The sequence below is a fragment of the Pteropus medius genome, unplaced genomic scaffold, assembly GCF_902729225.1.
Source record: "Pteropus medius unplaced genomic scaffold, Ma_sr-lr_union100, whole genome shotgun sequence".
NCBI lineage: Eukaryota > Metazoa > Chordata > Mammalia > Chiroptera > Pteropodidae > Pteropus > Pteropus medius.
Genome location: NW_024344378.1, coordinates 24,294,798 through 24,319,763, shown reverse-complemented (window position 1 = coordinate 24,319,763; position 24,966 = coordinate 24,294,798). Strand labels below are relative to the sequence as shown.

General features: G+C 43.8%; 1 protein-coding gene and 1 pseudogene across 17 annotated transcripts in view; one reads left to right on the top strand and one right to left on the bottom strand.

Annotated features, from left to right (window-relative positions):
• Positions 1-24,966, bottom strand: part of SORBS1 (sorbin and SH3 domain containing 1) — a 211,496-nt gene that overhangs the window by 4,278 nt on the left and 182,252 nt on the right. For 13 of the 17 annotated variants that reach the window (XM_039871671.1, XM_039871673.1, XM_039871675.1 and 10 more), the window contains 6 exons: positions 23,185-23,231; positions 19,491-19,605; positions 19,219-19,344; positions 17,527-17,721; positions 3,634-3,692; positions 759-871 (listed from right to left, as the gene is read on the bottom strand). In XM_039871671.1, the coding sequence (XP_039727605.1) occupies positions 759-871; positions 3,634-3,692; positions 17,527-17,721; positions 19,219-19,344; positions 19,491-19,605; positions 23,185-23,231 (655 nt within the window). Of the gene's footprint in view, positions 1-758; positions 872-3,633; positions 3,825-4,416; positions 4,477-15,257; positions 16,023-17,526; positions 17,722-19,218; positions 19,345-19,490; positions 19,606-23,184; positions 23,232-24,966 lie in introns of all 17 variants that reach the window. The other 4 variants (XM_039871670.1, XM_039871669.1, XM_039871672.1 and 1 more) reach the window with 2 other exon arrangements.
• LOC120609834 (uncharacterized) lies at positions 19,674-19,792 on the top strand (annotated as a pseudogene).

The following is a 24,966-nucleotide window of genomic DNA, read 5'->3' as shown; positions in this document are numbered from 1 at the left end:
AACTGAGGCAAAGAGCGAGTCAGTGGCTCCTACCATCATATTCATGTCTGAGCAGAAAGAACAGAGGCTTGGGAAGAGATGGGCCTGAGATCAAATACTGGCCCCACTATTTGCTATCTGGGTGACCTTGGGCTAGTTATTTAATTTCTTTGGGCTTCAGTTTTCGAATCTTTTAAATGAGAATAATTCTTGTCTCATGGGCTGTTTGTTGACAGAACGTCAATAAGAAAGTATATCAAGTGTCTGCTTTTTAACGGAATTTCAGTAACGTTGATATTTCTCTCCCCTGTTTTATAAAGGTGAATTCTTTGTTTTAATTAAGCAGGTTGTTTTGATTAAAGTTATTAGAAACCTGGAGTAAATAACATCTTTAGAATAGCCACACATATGCTTAGGTTTCATGGTAGAGACCTAGGCTCAAATTTTCTCGTGTTACTTCATAAGAGTTTTCAGAAATAAAATTTCCAAATGTAGGAAAGATAGATGCACAATAGAAAAGCTGACAGAACCTAATTAATGAATTTGACAACTGCCTTCCCATGCAGCCGACGCTGGCATATCTGTTCTTTAGGTCCAACGTTAGTGTCACCCACACAGTCTTGAGAGCAAACATAAACTGGGTGCCCCAGCATTCCTAACGGTGGTGCAAGAAGAAGGCTCTTCTTCCTGTGCAGAGAACAGTGCTTTCTGCACGGCTCATCATCCTAGTTTTTCCTTCAATACACAATTAGTAAGAAAAGTATGATGAGATCGCTTACCAACAAACCATCCATCGTCACATTTTTCCATGACATCAACAATATCTCCATCTCGGAGTTCCAATTCATCATCGTTCTGTGGTATGTAGCTATATAATGCTTGGTAGCTAAATCTACCAATGAGAAAAATAAATATTAAGTAACTCAAACACTGATAACAAAAGTTTCAAGCTCATTTCAGTTAAATCAACATTTAGTAGTGTTTCCTACTCATCAGTGGGGATAAAAGTATTTTATTGGCTATTTCTTGACTAACTTAGCATTTAGAGAGATCCGTTCAACATATGATATATGTCGATTATCAAGAATAACCAGAAGTTACTTAGGTCCAGAGACAGACATTACATTCTGATCATATACATTGGAGAATGTAAGTCAATTGTCATATATATATTTGTCATAGTCAAATAAAAACATAAAAAGTACAAATTGCCTCACTGTTTAGCAAAACCACCTTGAGTTTCCTAATATGCCGACACACATTTTATTAATTGCTTTTAAATGTGGATGTCATTTTTATGTAACTCTTGAAAGCATTTTGCCTTTTTTCTATCCCAGTGATATATGGGGTTAAGACTTTTATTTACTTGATAACTGGCCTACGGCAATTTGGTGTGTGCTATTCTGCTTGTTCTAACAGCAGCCGCTGGAGAAAACTGTGGTGAAATCTGATATCTGCTTTGGCAACAAGGAAAAGCTTTCACTTATTGTTTTCAGTTATTCCTTTGACAAATAAGAAGCACCTACTAGGCACAATTCAGTTCATAATTCTTTTTAACTCACTACTTTGAAACACAACAGTAACAGGCAAAATTTTGAAACACAACAGTAACAGGCAAAATTTTGCAAATGAGCCAATCGTCTACCATTTCCAGGAGATGAGTGATTTCCAGTGTGTGGGCAAAGAGACTAGCTACAAGTAAGTGGAGTCAGATCCCAGAAACAAGAGGTTCATTCTCTTCTAAGACCAAAGGAACAATTTAATTTTATATATTTATCCAAAAGTATTGATATTTTGGTAGATGGATCTGCCAGAGGAAGATCTCTAATGAGGAATTAAGAGATAAAGGTAGATTTCCAGTTGGTAAATGAACACATTTTGATGTTCTGAATTTGCCTGCTGTCTCCTACCCAGCCTGGAATCCTTCGAATGCCTTATCCCCTTCACTTCCACTGTGGATGCTCTGCTAGCCTCAGCTCTGGGAAGTAACTCCTGATTTCTGCTTCTCTGTTCTCATTCCCAGATAGTGGATACCGGTTGGAGAAAGTCCCATCACCTTGCTTCTCAGGACACTGTTCCATTGAGTCCTTGTCCCACCTCCACTGTCAGTTCTGACGTCTGACTCTCAACAGAGGGCTCTTCACTCCACCCCCATTTCCTGAGATTGAAGCTGGCTGTGGACAGCACTTTGATTTCCCTCCACTCTGGGGTTAAGTCTCTGTGCCTGTTCCACCTCTGCTGCCCAACGCTGTTCCCCTGCATAAGGAAGGGTTCCTCCCCTGGCCACTTTGAACTCCCTCCCCTGGGCTATTTCCTTAAGTTATGTCTGCTCTCCTACATCTTTTGACTTGGTCAACTCCTTGTCTGGTATGAACCATCTCAAAATACCTCCTCTGTCCCTGCTACTCCTTTAGTCTATAGCCCCCTGCCACCATGCCTTCCACTCACCATCAAACTGACTCATCAACCCTTTCTCTGATAGCCTCTGCCTCCACCTCTCTAACACTGCTGTCCCTGAGGTCACCAATGATTTTTTTCAGTTGCCAAATAGACCACCTGGAGGACATTTTTCATTTCCTACGCTCCTTGGCCTCTCTGAAGCAGGAGGCACAGCTGATCAAACACTGCCTGCTGTTTTATGCAAATGAAGGCTCCCAGACCCTCTCTGCATCTCTTGCTGCTCCTTCTCAGTCTCCTTCGCTTCTACTTCCCTGTTGCCTTAAGAGTTGGTTCTCCAAGGATCTACCCTCATCTCCCTTCTCCCTTTACTTTGCATCCCCTTGGGTAATCTTACATACTTCCATGGTCATGAAGCACTCCTTCTGTCCTAGCTTAGGCTTCCATCACTTCTTTGCTGGATTAACATCTCCTAACCAATATCTTTGTCCCTCATCTCTGATATCCGCCATTGACTTCAGTGTCAGAGTTATCTCCCAAAAGCAAAATATAATCACTATCTGCTCCTCCTCACTTCAAAATCCTCTACTGGCTCCTAAGTGTCTGCGGAATATAATCCAAATTTATTTCAATTGCATTATGGATTCTACAATCTGGCCACAATCTACTTCTTGAGTTTTGTCTCTATTTCCTCCCTGAACTGTATCCTGTGGTCACACAGGCATTTCCGAAGTTGTCTAAATACTCTACCTACTCCAGGCCTTTTTACACGTGTAGTTTCTTCAGCTGGGAAGACCCCTGTTCTAGCTCTCAAATCCAACTTATCTTTCAATGCTCATTCTAAATCCTCTTCCTCTGTGAATAGAGTTTACTACTATGTGCTTAAAACATAGAAGATAGCCAATAATTTTTTGAAAATAAATGGATCAACCCTATTCACTCAGCTCCAGTCAGAATTAACCATTCCTTCCTCCCTAGTCCCACAATACTAGGACTGAAACCAGTCAGCACGGCTCCCATTTGCCCTTGTATGGCAGTTCATTCTTTACTTGTCTCTCTCTCCCAGTAATCCACGACTTCCTTTATTTACCCATCACCTGTTTTCATACTGGCTGATGGGGAACACGTACTCTTCGGAGAAGCTGGGAGTGATTCATTCATGGCTGCCCCTGTCTGCAGAGAGTCAATGATCTACTTCCTAAGCCCACCAAGAGTCTACTAAAACCATGAGAACTGAAGTTTGCCAAGTATACTTACAAATCTTGTGAGGCTTGACTCCTGTCTGGGGTGACTCTTCGCTGCTGGGCTTGAGGTTGCTGAGAAATGATTAAAGATGATTTATTGTCAGAAGGGGATACCTTGTGATGAAAGTCAAGGGGATGAGAAACAGTGCTGCAGTAATGAACAGATTTTTCGGCAATGTTTATGATCTCATTGCAAACTGCTTCCTGTGAGGTGGCCCCGAGATATCCAGAAACCCAACAGTCAACATGGGGACAAAAAAAAAAAAAAAAAAAAGAAGAAAGAGAGGAAAAGATAACATTCAGGCCAGACACATAGGGTTAGGAAACAACAGAAGGTTGAGATCCAGGTTAAAAATAGAATATTCCGATAGGTGGAGTGCAGGGAAGTCAGAAAAGTAGCTTTAACCTTGGAAAACAAGTAGATACAAGAAGAAGGGCTTTGGGTGCCAAGTATGGTATTAAAAAAAAAAAAAAAAAAAGGCAGCAGCATAAAAGCCTTTAATTAGTGAGTAACTGTTACAAATGGAATAACTTCAGGATAGAAATGCAAGTATGTATCCCCAATCATGCACTAATACATTAATATAACCCCACATGTAGAAATATCATCTCTAAATTTCTCTGCTTTTTTTGAGAGGGAAAGGCATGGCCTAACATCTCTCTCTACCACAATTGATACATAATTCTTGTAAATAATGCCTCTGTGAGTTAACCAGGCATTATTTCAGTCTAGACTCTAGAAGTCAGCAAGGATTCTCTTTAGAAAAGCTACAGTCTTATTCAACAGGCATCTTACCACATAGCTCTTTTCAGATTCTGTGAGATCAGGTCCTGCTCTCAATGAATGATGAGAAGGCTGTGATCACCAAGCAAATTATAAGCGAGACGTTTTAGCAGATGTCACATTGGAAAGAATTCAAAATAAAAGCATGAGCAAATACATGTACCACACCATCACACTTGATGACACTGGATACTCGCAGCCTACAGCCACCAAGTTTCCATGACAACACGGTGGGTGCACAGGAGAAAATGCAATGTACAGAGTTAGAAGCAAGCATCCAGGCAATGAAATGGGAAGTTGGAAACATGGTTGCAGTGAAGTGAGAATGAACAACACAGGGTCCCCAGAGTGGCAGGAAAGAGACACAGAAGCGCTGTCTTAAGGAACAGTTATGTCCCTTCATAACCATACACATTGGTCCCCTCACTCTCAATTCACAACATCTATGGATGGGCTGCTGGACCAAAAACCAGTTTCAGTTATCTTGTTGACTAGGAGACTCCTAGGGCAAAGCGAGCTTATAAAACTATCAGTCTGTCATATTTGGGTACTCATACAAATGGAAAAGAGAGTTGTACTTTTGAAAAGCTCCTTGGTAATATTTGATGTATCAAACAAGACTGTTCCGCTAGAAAAATCTGCACATGACACACTCCAGCTAGGTATGACGTGAATTCAGATATCCCATAGAAAAGAGCCTGCTTCCAGAAATAGGACTGTGTGTCCCGATGCAGCTGTAGAAATGAAACCATCACTTATCAATCACCAGCTTGGTTACCACATGCTAATATGGGAACACAAGTGGGATTATGGTCAAGCAAACCCATCTTTTAAGTGGGTCTCCCATAGCAGGGGCCAGGCCTTCCATGGAAGAGTGTTTGGAATCATTTACCTTGGGGAGGATTCAATTCCAAACTCTAAAAATTCTCTCTAAATAAAAATTTGAAGAGCCATCCTTGGAGAAATCCCCCAGGTAACCTGCCATAATAGCAATGAGCCACAGCAACCCCAAGGCCTTCTAGAAGGGCACTCAGAAATCTTCCGCGTATGACTCACTTGTTTCACAGAGAGGCCCAGAGAGGGTGAGGGCCTCCCCTGAAGTCACACAGCAAGTTAGTGGTAGACTTGTCTCCTGGATTCACCTACTGTCCCACTGGACCTTCTCTTTTATCCTTGGACCATTTCTCATATTATCAAATGTGTTCACTGACATTATCTTCACTCGAGTCCTACAGAAACACTAGAAACAGGCAGGACAGAGTTCATCATTCTGTTTCCTTTTAAAAACCAAGAAAGCTGATGGTCAAAGGGGTTTTGTGCCTTCTCCAGTGTCACACAGCTAGGGAGAGGATGAAGCTGCTAGGCTGCTCTTGCCACTCTGTCCCTCCTGTTCACTGCCACGTAAATGACCTCATCCTTTAGCATGCCCAGCGGGACCAACGTCCATCCCAGACATCGTTTTTACACTCTTGTCCTTTTAGGAAACCTCCTCACATTTGCCAAACCCCTTTCAGACTGCAATCACTTAAACTACTTCCCTTGGACTCTGGCAGGAGTGAAGGAAGAGACAGAACTGGAAGTGTCCATTTCATACTCCTTCTCAGGATCTGCAGGGCTTTGTCAGGTGAGTGGGAGCTGACCTTGTGTGGCCCCCACTCATTACCCATCCAGTTTCTGGATCAAGACTTCTGGGTAACAGAGTAATGATATTTCCAAGCCCCTACTCTGTTCTCTTTCACGTGGCAGAAGAATGAAACATTCTGGGCACCCTGAGTGGGTGATACCTCCGGGCAGATTTTGACTTAAGGGAAGACTTTCTAAAAATAAGATTTGTCCAACAATAGAAGATCTGCTTCAAGAGGCAGTGAGTTGCCAGTCCCAGCAGCTGTCCTAGCTGAGGCTGTGCTATTACAAGATGGGATACTGTAGGGCAGTGCTCCTCAAATTTTAATATATGTTGGTATCACCTGGGATCTGTTCAAATGCAGATTCTGTGTGACACATTTGGGGTGTGTCCTGTCTGGGCATTTCTATTTGGTGAAGCTTATGCAGCTGGTCCCCAGACCAACTTTTGGGAGCAAGGGTACAGAGGACCTCAATTATTCAATCTACAGAGATTCTTTGGCTATGGTGTGCTAAGACTGATCTGGGTCATACCTCATGAAAATAAAAATTCTCATAAAAATACTTCCAAACTCCAGCTGGTGGTCTAATGACCTCAGGTCAAAGGAAGAATAGCAAGAGAATGTGGATAATCTCTTCACATGACCGACATGGTTTACAGAAGCCCCTGGCAACTTTTGATCAACTTAATCCCAAAGTGGTGACTGGAATTGATCATCTAACAAATGTTTGGCACTTAAAAGAGGTTTGGTGATACAGTAAGAAGGACCTGATATTTTATTATCCCTTTTATAAAGCACTTTCTTTTTAAAGGAGCTTTCAAAGCACATATAGGATCATGACCTCATCTGACTCTTAGTACTAACTCTGTGACTTGAAGCTGGCAGAAAAAAAGCTTTTTAAGGCTCAGAGAAGTCTAAGGTGGCAAAGCCACTGAGTGTTGAACCTCTCAGTGTCTGATCACCATAAGCCACATCCCTTTTGAGTCATGTAGGGATAACTGGTATACCAAGATAGCAACACCAAGCTTCTGCTTCTAGTGAAAACGAGGCAGTGTTAACTTCTCTTCTTGATGACTTTTTCATGATGTAAAAGGTATGGTGTCCATTCATATATATTGTCCAATTATTAACTCAAGGGTCCCCAATACTGAAAGGGATATTGATGGCCCAGTCTTCCTTGGTCTCAGTTCCTATTCACATCAGATGGTAATTATCAGCATAGCCTTCACATCTGGACAGACTTACCAACCAGTAGAAACTTAAGTCATCCCTGAGAGGTAGGAAAGACTTTGCTCCTTACTTAACATTTGTGGAAAAATGAAGGAAGAAAGTAAGATAAACATTTATCTTATTAGTAAGAGAGAAGGCAAGATAAACATTTATCCTATTAGCTAAGATTCAATTTCTCCCTATTGGAAATGCTTTCCTTAGACTTAAATCAAACATCTCATATAACTAAAATATAAACCACAGGTTTTTTTTTTTTTTTTTTTGGCGGCAGCGGGGTGGTGGTGGCGGCGTGGGGATGAGCCCTTGGTGGAGACGGAAACTGTTAATATCCATGACAGGGATTTGCCCTTAGATTCAAAGGTTGTTTACCTTCAGACTTTTTTCTTTCTAGGCATATGTTTTTCTCTCCCAGGCCCCATTTTCTAATTGTGTACATTTTATATCTCTTTTCCTCTGAACCTATGCTGTTCAATATGGTAGCAAGTAGCCATATGTATCTACTCAACACTTTACATGTGGCTAGTAAGATATGTGCTGTAAGTGAAAATACATATACTGGATTTCAAAAATGTATTATAAAATAAAGAATAGAAACTATCTCGTTAATTCTTATCTTGACTATATATTAAAATGCCACTTTGATATATTGGATTAATTAAAACATATCATTAAAATTAATTTCACCTGTTCCATTTTACTACCAGAAAATTTAAAATTACATATGGGGCTCGTGTAACCCTCTGAACCCTCCCTGGGTCCTCACAGTCTGCCCTTACTTGAGCCTAAAAGTAGATACAAGTTCTCACCAGGACCACATCCAGGGTTAAGAATAAAGGAAGTATTATCTCATGCTCAGTACATTTTGGACTCTTGGAGATGCACTGCAGTTTTTCACGTGTTCAGAAAAACAGCAACTGGCCCAACACACACACATGCATGCACGCACACTGCCCTCCCCTGCCCGCCCCTCATCAACAGTATAGCAGGTGACAGTCACTGATCCAGAAATTGCTTTTCTTCCATATTTGCAGACATAGACCTAGGTCGCCCCTCTTGGCCTGAAGCCCTTGCTCCATTCTTTCCGAGTGAGTGATCCCGCAGGCATCTTTGCCCCGTTGTCCTGTTGCCCTTCTGTCTTCAGCTCACAGAAGTCCCTCAGAAATCTGACCCTGGCCTCCCTGGGGCCCTTAATCTCTCTGGATCCACAAAACACCTGGTGCTCCTGTGGAGTCACTAGGCGTCCTCTTCCAGCTTTGGTTGTGTGCCAAAGCCTTGAAACCAAAATAAATTGTCCACAGGCTTAAGAACAGCAGGAAGTCCTGGAGATGCAGACAGGATAGAGGATCTCGATGTCAGCATGGCCTCGAATGGCTCTAGAGATATCACTGGCCTCTTCTGCTCCCTCAACCTGCCCGAGTCCCTTAGAGATGGCATTCCTCTACCCAACTCCTCAGACCCTAGCCCACCTTTCTGGTGACCCGCACCGGTCTCCCAGGGAGACACTGGACTAGGGTGAGAAAATCTAGCTTCCAGGCCAGGCTATGATACCTATGTATTATCTTTTGAGCAAAATGCTTAACTTCTTTGGATTTGAAGATCTTTGTAAAATAAGAAGATTGAATATGATTTAAATAAGTGTCCCTTTGGCTCTAATTTTCCATGATTGGAGTGTGCACACCCTATGAATTGAGAACTAGGACTGGGCAGGGATGACCTGACTGAAGGGAGACAAAACCCCACCCACTGCCCACTGAAGGCTGGGCAGAGGAGGCTTCTGACCTTAGCCTCCAGCTATGGAGGGAGAACTCTGACAGTGTGGGAGGTGAGGGGTCGCCCAGACACTGACAGAAGATTTGCAGGTCCTGAACGCCATGAGCAAACTCTGTCATAGGAGCTAGAAGACATGAGTGATTCAGGCTCTTGGGTTTTGACTCAAGGAAACAGCCACAGGACTCTCCACAGTCTCTGATCCCACTGAGCTCCCTTCTTGAGTTTATTGAGATAAAGGTCTTGGCTTAAACATAAAACTAATGAAAACCAATTAGTTCAACTGCTTATCACCTAGACTTAATCTCCTTGCAGGTTACTGGACAGATACTGCATCAGCTTTGCTGTAATTTGAACCTGATTACAACACTAAACTTGAACACTCAGTTATCTCATCATAGTCTGCAATGTGGTCTTCTGTTTCTTTCCTAAAACAAGCAGAGTAATGGCAAATGTGTACTCAAGTATGAAGAAACCAAAAGCTTTCCAAGAAGATGACTTCGTACTCAAGGCAGGAGAGAATAAGGAGAAGCATTAACTTGTAGAGTATAAATTCTGAATTTTCTAAATTCTGGATTCGTGTAACCCAAAGTAAAAGGATTCACCCATGATCAACTTTCTTCTCTTTCTTCCCCCATCTTCCTCTCATCAGCCGGAATGGGGTAGGGAGAATACAGCAAACTGCTTCTGTTTCCCCTCCCTGTTACCAATAAATACATAACAGGTATTTATTGAGTTCTAACCATATGCTTTGTGCTAAGCACTTTCACCTCCATGGTATTTCACTTAATCTGCATAATAACCCAATAAGGTGGCCCTAATGTACCTCATTTTATAAAAGTAGGACCTAATACATTGGAGTTGGGAATGTGAAGACCCAGAATTTTAATCCTAGTCTCTCTAACTCCAAGTCCTGTGCATCCCACTATACTGGGATCTCCTGGGCTTGTGCTCTGCCAGGGAAATGCCAGACAGCTGGAGAGGTGTGCTGATCAAGAGGTCTCCTTAACTTGCTCAGTGTTCTGTAGCTGGCGTTTCTACTGTCTACCATTCCTCCTAATACTTCTTTAGGTGTGGACATTTCGACTCTGGGTCTAAGTTCCCTACCTTTGGTATTGAGACGGTACCTCCTGGTTACTGCTCTAAGAACTGCAGCCAGTGTCTCTTCCCAGCCCGTACATTGTTAAACATCTTCTGTATTTATTTGGAGATTTCCCGTCTGAGTGAGTCAAAGGAAAATGTTTCCCACTTTTAGCTGGGTGTCTTAACATCTTTAACATCCTTTTGTTCTTCCGAGTCACATCACATGCTTTCTTTCTATTTCTGATGTCCATGCTCAGAGCAGGCCTATGCCTTTGTTCTTATCTTTCTGGAAACTAACCTAGTTTTCACGTAGAAAAGGATGTTCCCTCGATGTCACCAAAGCACATCTTTCTGTCATCAGTTGAGTAGATTTTTCTCCTCTCCTTTCCCTAAGGCTGTAGAATAGTTTGTTCTTGTGTTTCTCAGACAGACATTTTGAGGACACGTAGCTTTCCTGAATATTTTCCTTGAACATTTATTTTAAACTTCATGCTCTCCGATTTTATTGTTTGACTGGCTTCCTTCCCTTTAGAAACCAAACTGATATCACAAAAGTTTTGTCACTTTTCTCAGGCCTCAGCTTTCTCATCTCATCACAAAAGTCAAATAGATTGGCAATTCTTAACCTGGGGGTCCATGGACTCAGCTCTCAGATGGATTCAGGTATGAGTCTCTTGAAACTTTATGCAATTCTGTATGTGTGGCCTAGAGTCTTTGGCTGACCCCAGATTCTTAAAAGTTTCATGATTGGAAAACTGGGGTTGATGATCTTTAAAGAGTCTTTTAATTTAAAACTCAGTGAGGCTCTCTCAACAACTGTAGGGACTCAAAAAACCAAGGATGGATACCAGTCAGCAATAGCGCTTCTATCTTGGGGAAACTCAATAAACATTTGATGATGCCAATGATAACGATTTGACTTTCCCCTTTACTTACTTGATTGATCATTCTAAAGGTGATTTTCCCCTTTACTTTCTTGATTGATCATTCTAAACTTTCTTGGCCAAAATTATACCCAATAAAATCCAAGACCTTAGGTGATGATTCTGAACTCTTGGGCATCTTATATGTATGTTTTATCCAATTACTTAAGTTGTCCCTTAAATAATAAAAGGAAAAACATTCATTTTTTAATTGAGAAGGTCTGCGGGTCTATAATAAACACTCTACTTACATTTTATATTTCCTCTTTTTTTTTTTTTTAAACTGAAATCCGCACAGGATTTTCAGCTAATCAAGAATAATAAAGCTAGAAAGAACTTTAGTTTTCTTGTTGGAATCTTTTGTTTACAGACTGGGAAGCTGCCGGAGAAGGGAAGTGACTCATCCAAAGACACACGGCAGACTAATGGCAGAGCTTGAGCTGGAACCGGGTATACTGTCAATGCAGCGCTCTTCCCGCTCGACCATGATACTCCCTAGACACCCCCTCACTTGACTCATCCCCTTCTGCTGTTCAGGGAACACACACCTAAAAACAGGAACAATGGACCCAATGTGATATCAGTCTGGGAGGCTACAAAGGAGTGAAAAGTCATAACTTTCACAAGTGTCCTGCACATCTACAGAGTTGGGGGCGGTGGGGTGGGCTGGACAGGTGACTAAGGGGAAGGAAAGTGGCAAAGCAGGGACTTAGCACCAAACAGGGAAGTCTGACCACCGAGTCACAGGGTCACGTGACTGTGAGGAAGATGACCAGACATGCTGTTAGGAGGTACTGGTGAATATCCACCGTGGCACCAACAAGCCCCTCTACTCCAGCCCCCTCTCCACACTGCCCCCTACTACCCACCTGCAGACACCCCGAAGCTCACCATTCCCCATTCCCCACTCTCCCCTTTCACATTCGCACCTCTGGGCTGAGTCTGGACTATTTGCTTGCCTTGAACACCACCCTCCTGCTGTTTGCCTATCTTAAAACCCCCTGTTCTATAAGCCCCAGATCAAAAACCCCTTTTCTCATGAATTCTTTCCAAACGGCCACCTTCCCTCTCCCGTTGCTTATTATTTCTCCCAGTTTTGAACTTTCAGAGTGAGCTCTTTGTGACTCTCCTTCTGTCTCTACAATTATTTGTGAACATGTCATTTCCCCAATAAAGATCATATACTCCTTTAGGTGGGGTCAGTCATTTTTTATCTTCTCTTTCACTCAACAAATATTTATTGAGCACCTTCCGTATGTTTGGTGTCATGGTCCCTGACCTTATGGTGCTAATACTCTAACTGTGACACAGACAAGCGAAGGGGCAAATGAATACCATAGAGCTGGCAACAGCTCCCACAGGTCAGATGCAGGGAAGCACAAAGTTGGAGCACCTGGTCTTGGAGGGCGGGGGCCAGTGTTGTCAGGAAAGGCTGCCTAGAAGAAGTAGCATCTAAGTAGAGCAGTGAAGGACAGGTGGGAATTATCCAGGCAAACAAGCATGGGAGGCTTTGGAAGAGGAGGCTGGGTTGCCGTCTAAATGGCCAAATCACATGGTGCCTCTGAGCCCATGAAGGAAGATGGTCCTTCCTGAGAGCAGCAGGAAGCCCCTGACGATGCTCGTCCTCAACTCTCGCGGCACTTAGCACAGTGCCTCGTGCTCAAATGGAAGAGTAAATGATCACGGCATTTCAGAATGTCTGTTATTTTAAGGCTCTTGAGTAAAATTCCCTCTTTTTACTGGTCAGATACTCAACTTGGCTTCCCAACAACTATCATAAAGTGGAACTTCTGGTTCAGCTCTCCACAGTAAGGAGAAGAGTGGCCAACAAGTTTCCCGATAACATAAACTGGTCTGGAATGCACTTATCTAAACAAGTGACACAGCCTGAGGTCACATCATCCTGACAGGCCACCAAAGAATAGTTGTCACTGAAGTCCTTTCCATTTTTAGCTGTCACCCAAAAAGGGCCTCAAGAGGCAGGAAGCTTCTTCTGAAGGACCCCGCTTCTCGAGCTGCCAGCTCCTGCTCCCAGTCACAGGAAGGGAATGAGGAGGGGGTTAAGAAGGAGGTGGGTGGGCGGGAGCCCCTTTCACACAACCCTCTAGCTCTCAACAGAGCGTACAGCCTGGGTGTACCCATGGAGAAGGGCTTGTGCTGGGAGAGCAGGAGAAAGGGAGGGAACAGGAAGCGGTACACTTGGGGTCGACAAGCCTGGCTTTCTGGGTTGCCCGCCCCACCCCTGCTTCCCTCGGTTAGGAAGCGGGAAGCGTTTACCCCTAACCTCACCCGGCACTCCGGCCCCACGCACGCTTCCTGTGCACACCGGTCCTGGGATCAGGTCGCTATGACTCACTGCTGACAATAACGAGGTCTCCAGGCACCGTGGACTGACTTAGAATGTTTACACAATTGTTCCTGTGTCAGAGACAGTGAATTCTTTTCAAGTAGCCACTTCACCTCTCCCTAACAAACTATTCTTTCCTTAAATGAACACCTTTTTCTTCCTCACAGAACACATTCTGAGAACACCTGCTCCAGGGCCAGGCAAAGCCTTCCGCTGGTATTGTTATTTCCCTCAGCCCCACACTGGAGCCAGAGCAACAATTCACTTCATGGAGCCTTCCCACACACCAGGCACCACAACTCCTCATTTAATCCTTACATCTACCCTACGAGGGAGGGGCCATTTTTATTCCTGCTTTGCACAGGAGAAAACTGTGGCTGGGGAAAGTCAGGTGGCTTGCTAGCAAGAGGCTAACCTTGGCTAGTCATCAATGTCTTATGCTGTCCTTCCCACAACCAATGATCTCCCACTCTCGACTGTTAGGCTGGAGCTGGAAGTCCAGCCGCATCTGTATTTCGGAACTTTGTGTGCCCACGTGCTCCAAGCATGCCTCTGTGAATGCTGCCGTGACGCTGCTGTGTCCGCCAGTCTCATGGCTGGAACCACAGGCTCCTCAAGAGAAGGGGTGCAATGACCCCCTGACCAGAGGCTGCCACTGCAGGTCTTGAATAAAGATTTGTTGAGTGAACAAATGAAACTTTCAAGGGAAAATGGGATTGTAGATCTGAGATCAAGCACAGCCAGCCTACTGTGGGCATTGTACACAGTAGACAATAAATGGTTTGGAGAGGCATCGTTAAGAATTCCATCTGGTTCTACAGACATTCTAGAGTGTTCTCAGTTCCAGAGCGGCTCTAGATCACCCAAAATGGACAGCTTTCATTTACGAAGTGCTGACCATGTTCTACTCCCAACCCTTACGCTTAGCCCTTCTCATGCATCACTTCGTGGAATTCTCTCAACTACTCTATGAGGTAGGAGTTATTATTTGTTTTACAGATGAGGAAACTGAGGCTCAGAGAGGGGAAGTAACTCCCAAGTCACTAGACAGTAGGAGGTGAGCAGGCATTTAAACCCAGCTCCTTTGTAGAAGCTGCCCAAAGTCTTTGACTTGGGGTATTCAACAACATAGCAAAATCAGAATCATGGTCTAACTGCCAAGTTCGCCTCTCCCCAGTCCCAATTTTTTCAGCTTTCAAAACACCGTAAGGCCACCTTGATCCAAACCCTGAAATCTTTGTAGTTGACCTAGAGAGAAGATGGGACAGTCATCTAAAAACCTGATGTGCTCATTCAAGGACCTCATATCTGTCAGGGCCCCAGTGCTGGGCCTGCATGATCTTCCCAGAACCAAAACGCATTTGTTCATCAGAGAACAAAGGCCCCGAGCACCCACACAAACATGAGACAGGACAAACACCTGACGGAGCTGAGCACTGGCGGAGCACCATGAGTTATGGAAACAAGGTGTGTCTCGCACAAAACCAAACCACACTGAGCCAAACTGAAGCCTGGTGTTCTCAGCTGTGTTAGTCCAAGCGAACTGAGATGCTCTTCACAGCATGAAGGGGGCATGAGGAAGGCCGTCCTTCTCAGGGGCTTTAGTACCAGGCCGGGAGGCACCCAAAGTGGGGGTAACTTTTGAATTACCTCAAGAGGCCAGAATAGAGCCTATCTTTTGCCTCCAACTGTCCCCAGCCCTGAAACCTTAATCGATGATGCCTCCATTCCCTCCTGGGGGATATTTCTACTCCCAAGGCAAGCAAGTGTGAGTCTCACCGGCATCCACGCAGCCTCAGTAGATGGACCGTGGGTGAGACGTCTGGCCCACCCTGCCAACTGAGACGCCAAGGCACACGTGTCATGCTGCAGGCCTACCTGGCTCACACCACTCCGAGCGGCCTTCCTCTCAGCCTGCTCGCCACCTCTATGAAGCTCTGTCTGCTCAGCCTCCCTTCCCGGGAAAGGGCTACCCAGGGGCTTGATGGGCCGGCTCTCCTCGGGGGTGTGGAGATCTGAGAGTCTCTGTTCGGTGCTCAGGCACCTGACCACGTCTGATGGTTTCAGGCAGCTCTTCTTAGAGATCTTGGGTCCACCAGGGTATCTCTCACCTGCCTCCCTCTCTGCTTTCCTATCATACTGTCCACTTTCTTCTCGCCACAGCTGCCGCTTGCCCTGGCTACTAAAGGCATCGCTAAGCTCCGAGATGACCCTGTCAGAGCTCCCAAGCAGTGGCTGGGAGAAGCAATCTTGGTGGATACCTGAAGGTGGCATGTGGACACCACTGTCTCCGTTGACATGAAGGGAGGCCTGGGCACCGGGTGCCAGGGAGTAGGCTTTGTGTGGGGGAGGTAGGGCCCGTGGGGAAACCACTGAGCGTGGTGTGGACCAACTTGAATGGGGGAGCCTGAAGGACAGGGAGGGACTGGGCCTTGCCAACAGGGAGAGGTGATCAGTGCTGTAGAGAGAAGCTTCTGGCAGAGGAGGCAGGGGTGGGGTCAGGGCCAGAGAACGCCTGCCCGGAACCCCTACAGTCAGTGAGATCCACTCAGAGGTGACGGCGTGCATCTCAGGGGACAGGGCTCGGTGGGGGTGAGGCAGAGATGAGGGGGCTGGTATGATGAGCTTGCTATGACTGGGAAACTTAAAAAGAGAAAGAGAGAGAGGAAAACAAAAAAAGTAAAAGATACAAGGGTCAGCATAAAGAGAAAAGGAGAGACATAACCACAAAGGATATACAGAGAGGAATGAGATGGAGAGGACGAGCAGTATGGTCTGGTGTCAAAAGGGAAATCATCCGGTTAGGTTTGAAGAGAAACTGGGGTGGGTGGGTGGGGGGTGTGTGTGTGTGTGTGCGCGCGCGCGCGTGTGTGTGCGCGTGCGCTTACACACACACACGTGCTTCTGCAGTCTGGAGCAGGATGGAAGAAGCAAGTTGTGTGGAGATGGAAGAAAGGGTCCCATCAGGGCAGTTACACACGGTGCTGGCCTGGTTTGCAGAATCAGACTTTCAAAAGAACACAGTGGAAGCTCTCCACCATGCCCCACCCAACCCTCCCTGCAACCGAAGCCGTGACCCAGAACCACGAGGAAAAAACGGTGGCCTGCCACTGCCTTGCCTTGGGCTTTTACTCTCTCTACGGAGCTCAGCAAAGAGCCTTCCAGAGAGGAATATGAACAGTGTAGTCATTTTGTTTTCTAGTCATATTTGGTTATGGTCAGGCAAAAAATCTAGCTGAATTCCTCATATTATTACAAAGCAGAATGCCCTGCGCCCACCTCACACCCTCTCCCCCTAAGATCACAGGATATGAATCTTGCTGTGCTTTTTGCATAGAACCAACTCCTGGGGTCAGTGACAGGCCGTTGAAAAGAAGGAAATGATCGAGAATGAAAGAAAACAAGCACCATCCAAGTGTCATCCTGGGGCCCCGGTCCTGCCCTCTGCCCTCTGGCCATCCTCCCCACAACCTACAATGATGGTATAGTCCATCTCTTTCACAGGAAGTCGCCCCACCATGCCTCTCCTGAGCCCGAGGTCCTAATTTTTTCTTTGCTTTGGGAAAGATGGGATGAGTTAGAACAATTTATATTTTAAAACAAGCTTGCTCATAATTAATGTTCAGGAAAGCAAACATTTTACTATAAAGTTACTTCCTTTCAGCCCAGTGTAGACAGAGATGCTGTAAATTCCTTTTCTAACCTGGTTTCTGCTTGTGAAGAATACTCTGGATCTTTACTGTCTGCAGGCCAACCCTGACCGGAAAGATGACTAAGAGAACAGGACTGGGCCATGGTATGTACAGTGCGGTGGTGGCACCCAGACCACCAGCCTTACCCAGGATGGGATGCTCCCAGTAGAGTTTTGGACCAACTAATAAAGGCTCTCATTTCTCTTTCCTTAGTTATGTTATCCCCAGAGCAATCACCTTATGCTCTTTCCTTTCCTCTGCGATAGCATTTCTCCAACCAAGTGTGTGAAAAATGCCATTTGTATGCATGACAACAGGCCCCAGTGTGTATATGCTGCATTGCCGAGGAGAGTTCTTCATCACAGTGCTGAAGAACCAGCCGAGGGGCTGTGTGCCATCAGTACTATGGGTCTGTCATGCTGAGTATGAAAACCAGTGACGAGAAGCTTAGGTACCTGTGGGCTCGTGGTGGCACTACGACTTGGGGAGGAGGAGAAAGGCAGGTCAATGTAATCCACTGGGTTTTTCACCAGTGGCCTTTTGATCACGTCCACATAGGTGATGGGGAAGATGCCTTGCCGGGACGTCCCTGGGATCCTCCCTTCGTACCAGTTCTCGTCCACTTGTCGAAGCAGCGTGATCCTCTCACCCTGTAAGACACGGCAAGGCAAGGGTCCTTGTCCCACAATGCCTCAGCATGCCCGAGGCTCCTGCCAGTACTCTCTTCTATTCTGTATTATTTATCATATTCTTTGCTCAGAAAAACCTTCCTTGCTAGACCTGGATGAAATTAATTTCACTGGGATAGAGAAGCTAACAGCAATAGAGCTATCTGGATGCTGGGGAGTTAAGCCTGGTCTTAAAACATTTCAGTAAATGGGGCAATTCATTCCCCTAAGCTAGCAGGTAAATGTAGTGTTTTTGAGTCATTTAATGCGAAACAGACAGATATCCCAACTTCTTTTCTAAGGCAAAGGTTTTGGGGGTTCTCTTTTTTTTCCCCTTCCTTTTCATAACTTTATTTTTTCCTGTATAATTATAGAAAAATTAACACACAAGCATAAAGCAGAAAATAATCATTATCCATAATATCACTAGGGGTAACTACTGTTAATATTTTGATGTACTTTACTTCCCAGATTGAATTCTATACATGTGAATTAGACTCACACATATTTTCCTATAAAAATTGAGTATGTGCTATATTTCCCTTTTCCAACTTGCTTTTTTAATACTTAACCACATATACTGAGGGTCTTTCTTTATCAAGAAATATAATTTGATATTTTTAACAGTGTTGCACAGCTTAATGAATGGACCGCTCCAGGATATTCTGTCGCATGGACAAACAATGATACAATTAGTGATCTCCTGATGTTAGGTAATTGGGTTGCCTCCAATATTTCTCTTTTCTATAAAGGGGCTCACCTTTAAGGCATGTGCTCATTTCCCTCAATCCTCAATAAAATTAGTAACTTTAATAACTTTGGCAAGCCAGAGAATTCTGACTTGTAAAGAGAGTGTTTGAATTCCTGGGAAGAACAGTGTCTCTGCCCTGCTTAACTGTGTTCAAAATAAGCACACTGAGCTCCTTGAAGGCAATAATAATGATAATAACTGGTGTCTCCTGTTTACTGAGCACCAATAAGATGCCATGTGTCATGCTGGGGACTTCACAGGTGTTTCATTTAATCCTCTTACAACAGCTCTATGAGAGCCACTTATCTTCATTTTATACATGAGGTAATTGAGGCTTTTGGCTTCGAAGGTTTTCAAACTTCTCCTGGTGTCAAAGGACTTGCTTTTCTCCACCAGGCCACATTGCTGTGTTGGGAAACCTAGTCACTTACACAGTGCTTATCACATCATTAGGTGCTCAATAAATGTTGACTGAATACAGTTTATAAAAGATGTCTAAGATTCAAGAAATTCTGCCTTTAATCAGTGAACTCCCTGTAGTTAACCTCTGACACCAGCCTAGGATTTATTTTTAAAATATCTCACTTCAGAAGATTCTCCGACTGCCCTTCACATCCCTAAGGCACCTGGACAGCACTGCCAGAGTGGCAATGCCACTGCAGGGCCACGCTGCCGTGTGAACAGCGCCACCCGAGGGCCCCTAAGCACGGGTTCAGAGGGCGGCTCACCTTTCTGAAGGACATCTCTACTTGCGTATCACCATTAAAGTTAAACTTGGCCATGGCTTCTCCATACTCCAAAACCTGCACTGGCGTCAACTTTTTGGGCTGAGCTTTCTCTGCCGGAGGAAGAAGCTGAGGAAGGAAAAGAGGTGAAAGAGAAAAGAGAAGAAAGTGGGGAAACGAGAGGAGAGGAAGAAACAAAACTCAAGTTCTTGGTAAATCAATGATGTTTGGGGCGTGACCGGGCTTTTCCGTAGAAAGAGAAGCAGCTGTGGTACCTCGATGTAGGTGCGTGGGAAGATGCCCACCCGGCCGTGGTGCTCTCCTTCGTACCAGTTCTGATCGATCTGCTTATAAATGTAAACGATGTCTCCCTTCTGCAGAGGAAGCTCCCTGTCAACAGAGGGTCATGCATTTTAGAAGATGTTTCGATATGTGTGAGATTAAGACACACAGTTTTCATCCATGGCCATGCCACCCTGAACAAGCCCGATCCCATCTGATCTCAGAAGCTAAGCAGGGTTGGGTCTGGTTAGTACTTGGATGGGAGACCACTTAGGAAGACCAGGTGCTGTAGGCGTAAAAAATAAAAAAATATGGGATTGTAAACTGACAAGGTCCTTGCAATCTGTGAGGTCAACCAACGGTTGCCTTGCCTAAAAAAAAAAGTGTTTCAGCGACAGGAGACTTCTAGTGAGGTCAAAGGAGCAAATTACACAAGGGGTGGGGATCCATATTTGGAGGTGAGGGCTCCACTATGCAGGAAATTACAATACATTTGGAATTTCTCAAGGCTTTTTGTGGGATGGATGTTAACTCTTAAACTGAGGAGCACTCAAAAGTGCTCAGAGGCTTTCTTAGTTCCTTGTGGTTTTCTCCATGTATTTTTGCGAATGTCGTCTTAAGCTCAGAATAATTATGTAACACAAAGCAATGTACTCAGTAGTCTTAACTGATGTTCACTGATGAAAAACATTTCTTTCTAGATACTCTGACTGCCTTCACGACTCTCTTCTCTGCCCTGGCAAGGCATACCTTCATTGTTTTAAATTACTCTCAAATTTTTTCTCATGAATTAACATCTTTTATCAATCCACCCATTTGGCCGTCCATCCACCCACACATCTCATCATCCCTCCATCTATCATAGTGCAGTAGAAAGGCTCTGAAATCAGGCAGATCTGGGTTCAAACCTAATTATATGCCATTTACTAGCTCTGGAACCTTGGGCAAAATACTTGGTATCTCTGAGATACTTAATCAAAATAGGAGCTAACTCAAGAGTTGGAGGATTCAGCAACAAACTACAAATAAAACATTCAGCAGGGTGCCTGTCATACAGTTAACACTTAGTAAATGTTAATTCACTTCTTTTCAACACAATGGAATCTGGGAAAGAAAAGTGTTCTTCATGCCTTTTTTCAACTTTTCCATATCCATCCCCTTTGTTTGCCTCAATAATGATGATGTTAACCTCTAATCAGGATTCCTTTTGAGGAAAAAAAAAAAGGAGACAAGAAGATAACATAAACGAAATAGAACTTAAAAGAAGAACAAAAATTGTAACTTGAAATTTTCTTGAATGATAATAATAATAATAATAATAATAAAGACCTAGATCTTTTTCATTTGTGCCAAACCAATAGCCTGAAAAGACAGGTGTCTGACTGCAATTTAGATGGGGTGTGAATGCTTTGCAGTGTGTCAGGAAGTCCCACGGTAAGTGAGAGATGCTGGCTAAACAATAGAGCACATCTGGAAAACTTTACACAAAGTAAGCCCTGTGTGGAATGAAAGAACAAGGCATCCTTTGTGAGTCTCACATTGGTAGATAGGATTCTAATCCTAAAGAGGCCCGTGAGGGGGATCCAGGGCATGTCTCCGTAAGAAGGAATGTTTTTCGTCAAATTTTTGCCATAGCCCTCCTTGGGTGTGTTTTGAATTCCCTCTTCCCTTTTCCCAGCCACAGACACACAGACGAGCAGACCCTCAGCACATGCACCCCTGCTGGAGGTCTGCAGGCTCCAGCCCTGTCACTCTCAGTGACTTGCAGCTATACAGGCAGGTGAGAGCCACAATGGCCTTACTCTTAGTACAGGAGGAGATAAGCTCTTGTGAGTGAGCGGTCTGGAGTCATGGCCAAAGGAGATGCACCACGGGGTGCCTGGGGCTGCCTTCCTGCCCATGCTGTGGACCATTCCCATCCCCCAAAGAACCACATGGTAAGGTCTGGTGCTAGCGAGGTTTGACATACAATAACGATATATATTTTAGAGCTTTCCTGGAGTGTCACCATGTACATCAGCACAGTAGAGGCTCAGAGAAGTCCCATGGGAAAGAAACATGTCAACTTTGTTGTATCAAGTACTCTCATAGAACATTTTTTAAAGTAATATATATTCTATGGGAAAAAACAGAACCTAGTGACTGAAGATGTTTAAAAGACTCACGTCTATGGATCTGTCATTTCCTCTTTTAAAAAAATTTTATCAACTTTCTTTGGAGACAGAATGGCACGACGTAAGCACTGAGTCAGGAGGAAGAAACCCTCCAGTATTGGCAGTGTTGGTACATAGTGACAAGTTCTTTCTACCTCAGCTTTCTCCCATTCTATTTGACAGGGTTGCTCTAAAGAAAAAGAGTGGTTTAAGACTTTTTTAAAATGAAATTTAGGGAAATGTAATACTGTCAACACAACATCATTCAATGAATATTACATGGACCTTTCTCAATTCAAAGAAAAAAGAGAAGAAGGTAACTACTTGATTAAACTAAAAATTATATATCTTTGTTATCCTCTCTCTGGTTGAACAACTTTTGCTACATCGTGCAAAACGTTTTGTGTATTATCTCAGCTGTCCTGCGAGAGAGGCGTTTTTACAGATGAAGAAATCTGAGGTGGAGAGGTTGGTGACTTGCACACAGTTACAGAGATAATAAGTGGCATAGTCGGGACGTTAAAGTCCATCATCTTTCTGGCACATGATGCCACCACCTCCTGTTAGCTGATGAGCTAAAAGGCTATAGTAATTGCAAGTGTACCCAAGTACACCAGATTTGTACCTAGGTTCTGGAAACTATGGCCTGGTTCTGTGTTGGAAGAGATCATGGCTGAGCAGCCTCCACACAGACTCATGGTCTGTTTTAACCCATAATTAGATATAAAGTGAGGAGGTACCTTTGGAACCCAGTCTTTGGTAGCATTTCCCAAATTTCATTCCATGGAAAATATAAAGGTTTCCTGGTCATCTAAATTTAGGTAACACTGGGTTAAATAAGCTAATCAGGTTTCTTCATTGAAAGATGTCTAGAGCTATTAAATGCCAATGGCAAAGTATCTCTTCAAGTGGGGGGTACAGACATAGTATGCAGTGGTCCCCAGACTCATTTCTACACTAGAACACTCTTTCTGAGAAATATTTTACAGACCTAGCACTCTTTCCCAAAGATACTTAGAGAAATCCTGGTCTTCTGTAGGTTCCCATAAGCCTTTAATCTCTTGGGATGTTGTAGCAAAACTGATAAAGTTATCTTCTTAGAGACTGGTTCTGGCTCCTTTCATAGAAAGGGTGAGTCAGATCGAGCCACCACGTAAAATAAGCAAACTGAGTCCCTACAAAGGAGGAGACAGGGTGGCACAGTGGAAAGAACCCAGGCTCTGGCACCAGGATGCCTGGGTTTCAATCCTGACTCCATCACTGACCAGCTTGGGCAAGTTCCTTAATCTTGCAGTCCCTTGGTTTCCTCATTTGTACAAAGGAATAATAGTTGTACTGACCTTACAGGATTACAGTGTAAGCTATGTAACACTGTAATGCAGTGTAAAGTGCTTTGAACAGTCCTTGGCACATAGTAAACTCCATAAATTACTATTTTTTCTTTATCACTGTTAATTCTCCAACCCTATCAGTGAGCTTGAGCTTCTGTGCTTAAAAGAGGCAGTTAAAATGACAAATAACTGGTGGCACTTACTTTAATGTCTGAGCTTTAAAGTCAAATTTGGCTCTGGCAGGTCTCATCTAAATACAAGAAACAATGTCATGTTAAAGTCACAATTCGTATACAATGAAAAGGACACATTTTCACAAGTTTCCAGAAAGCAAAGCAGAAAAATTCAATTTAACCATCTCATTATGGTGTACGAATCCGGGCAAGATTCCACTTGTCTGCCCTTAGCAGAACACTAGGTGGATGTTTGGTCATCAATGTCATGCATAGGAATCTCCCTAAGGAGGGCCAGATCTGGGGCAGAGATGGTTAGAAAAGTCCCAAAGCTAAAGTGCTAGTTCCCCAAGGCTAACTATGGCTATTAAAAACAAAACAAAACAAAAACAAACTTAGCCATAGAGTCTGTTTAGGAATTATCACTGTTGTACTCTTACGTTTTCTATTTGCCTGACTTAAATTACAACCTGCAAGTAGATGAAACCCTGATTCACCTCTCACGTCATCTTCAACTCCATGTATTTCTCGTGGTCTGTGAGATCATCCAAAAAGCCAGATGAGGTGAGCCCTGAACTCATTCTTTCTCTAAGCCTTGCATTCCTGTTGGGTAGCCCTTACCTTTTGGAACGCCAGGCCTAGGGGTCACCCTCAGCCCTGGTCTCCCATTCCTCATCAAGTCTGTCATTAATTCACGCCAACCCTCCTTCTCCCTCCGCCCCTCCCTCCACAACCCCTCTCAGGTCTGACCTCTAGTTCCTACAGGCACAAAGCTTCCTTTGACTTCACTCTAATCTACTGTCACTCAGGAGCACAAATAACATTCCTCAAATACTTCCATCACATCACTTCCTTGCTTTGAAGTTGGCTGAGTCTCTCAACTGTCCCTCAGATCAAATCTCAGTTCCTGAAGTGGGTTAAGACCTTTGGGTAATTTCTCTCCACTCATACCTAACTGCCTTTATCTCTTATTACACTTCTCCTGTTCCCATCAGGCAAGTCTATTTGCTACACTTTGTCTAAATCCTTCTCTATTTGGAATTTCTTCATCTTCAATTCCAACAAGAAGTTCACCTTTACTTACAATATTTATTTGCACATCTTTCTTCCTCACAATTAAAAGTAGTTATTTTAACTTTTTTTTTTTTAAGGTAGGGGAGAGAAATCATGTGAGCAAGCTGTTTACAGCTGCCAATATAATTCTGATCCCAACTGTGAGTAGCTCCAACTTCTTCAACTGCTATGATTTTCTGGTCTAAAAAAACATGATGAAAATTAAATTATACACTTCCTCTTCTATATTAGAGGGCATAGCCATAGTAAAAGAGAAAAATGGGAGACTCTAAGTGAAGGGAAAAAAAGATATTGAGAAATTTCATTGAGCTTATTTTTAGATCCTAATCTCTCAGACATATGCCCCATATGACTAGCTTCTCAAGCTCAGTCTTATAGGGATCTTCTTAAGGGCCGTGAATTCTCCACAGGAATTTTTAATCTTTGCATATTCATGTTAATATTTCCATCTACCTGTCTACACACATACATATTAGAGGTCGACTGAATGACTCTCTTATAACCAATGCCACACAATTTCAATGCCTACATTTGTGTCTGTCTGTGACCAGAGAGCATAATTTAATAGCTGTAGGGAAATAAGAATGGATGTGAGGTTAATGATAAATGACAAGTTCACGAGAGAATGCCAAATGATCAAAATTGTAACAAACATCTCACAGCGATTCCATTAAAAGTGGCCATCCCATGACAGCCACCTATCTATAGAGCTGTGTGAACTTTAAAAAATTTATACCA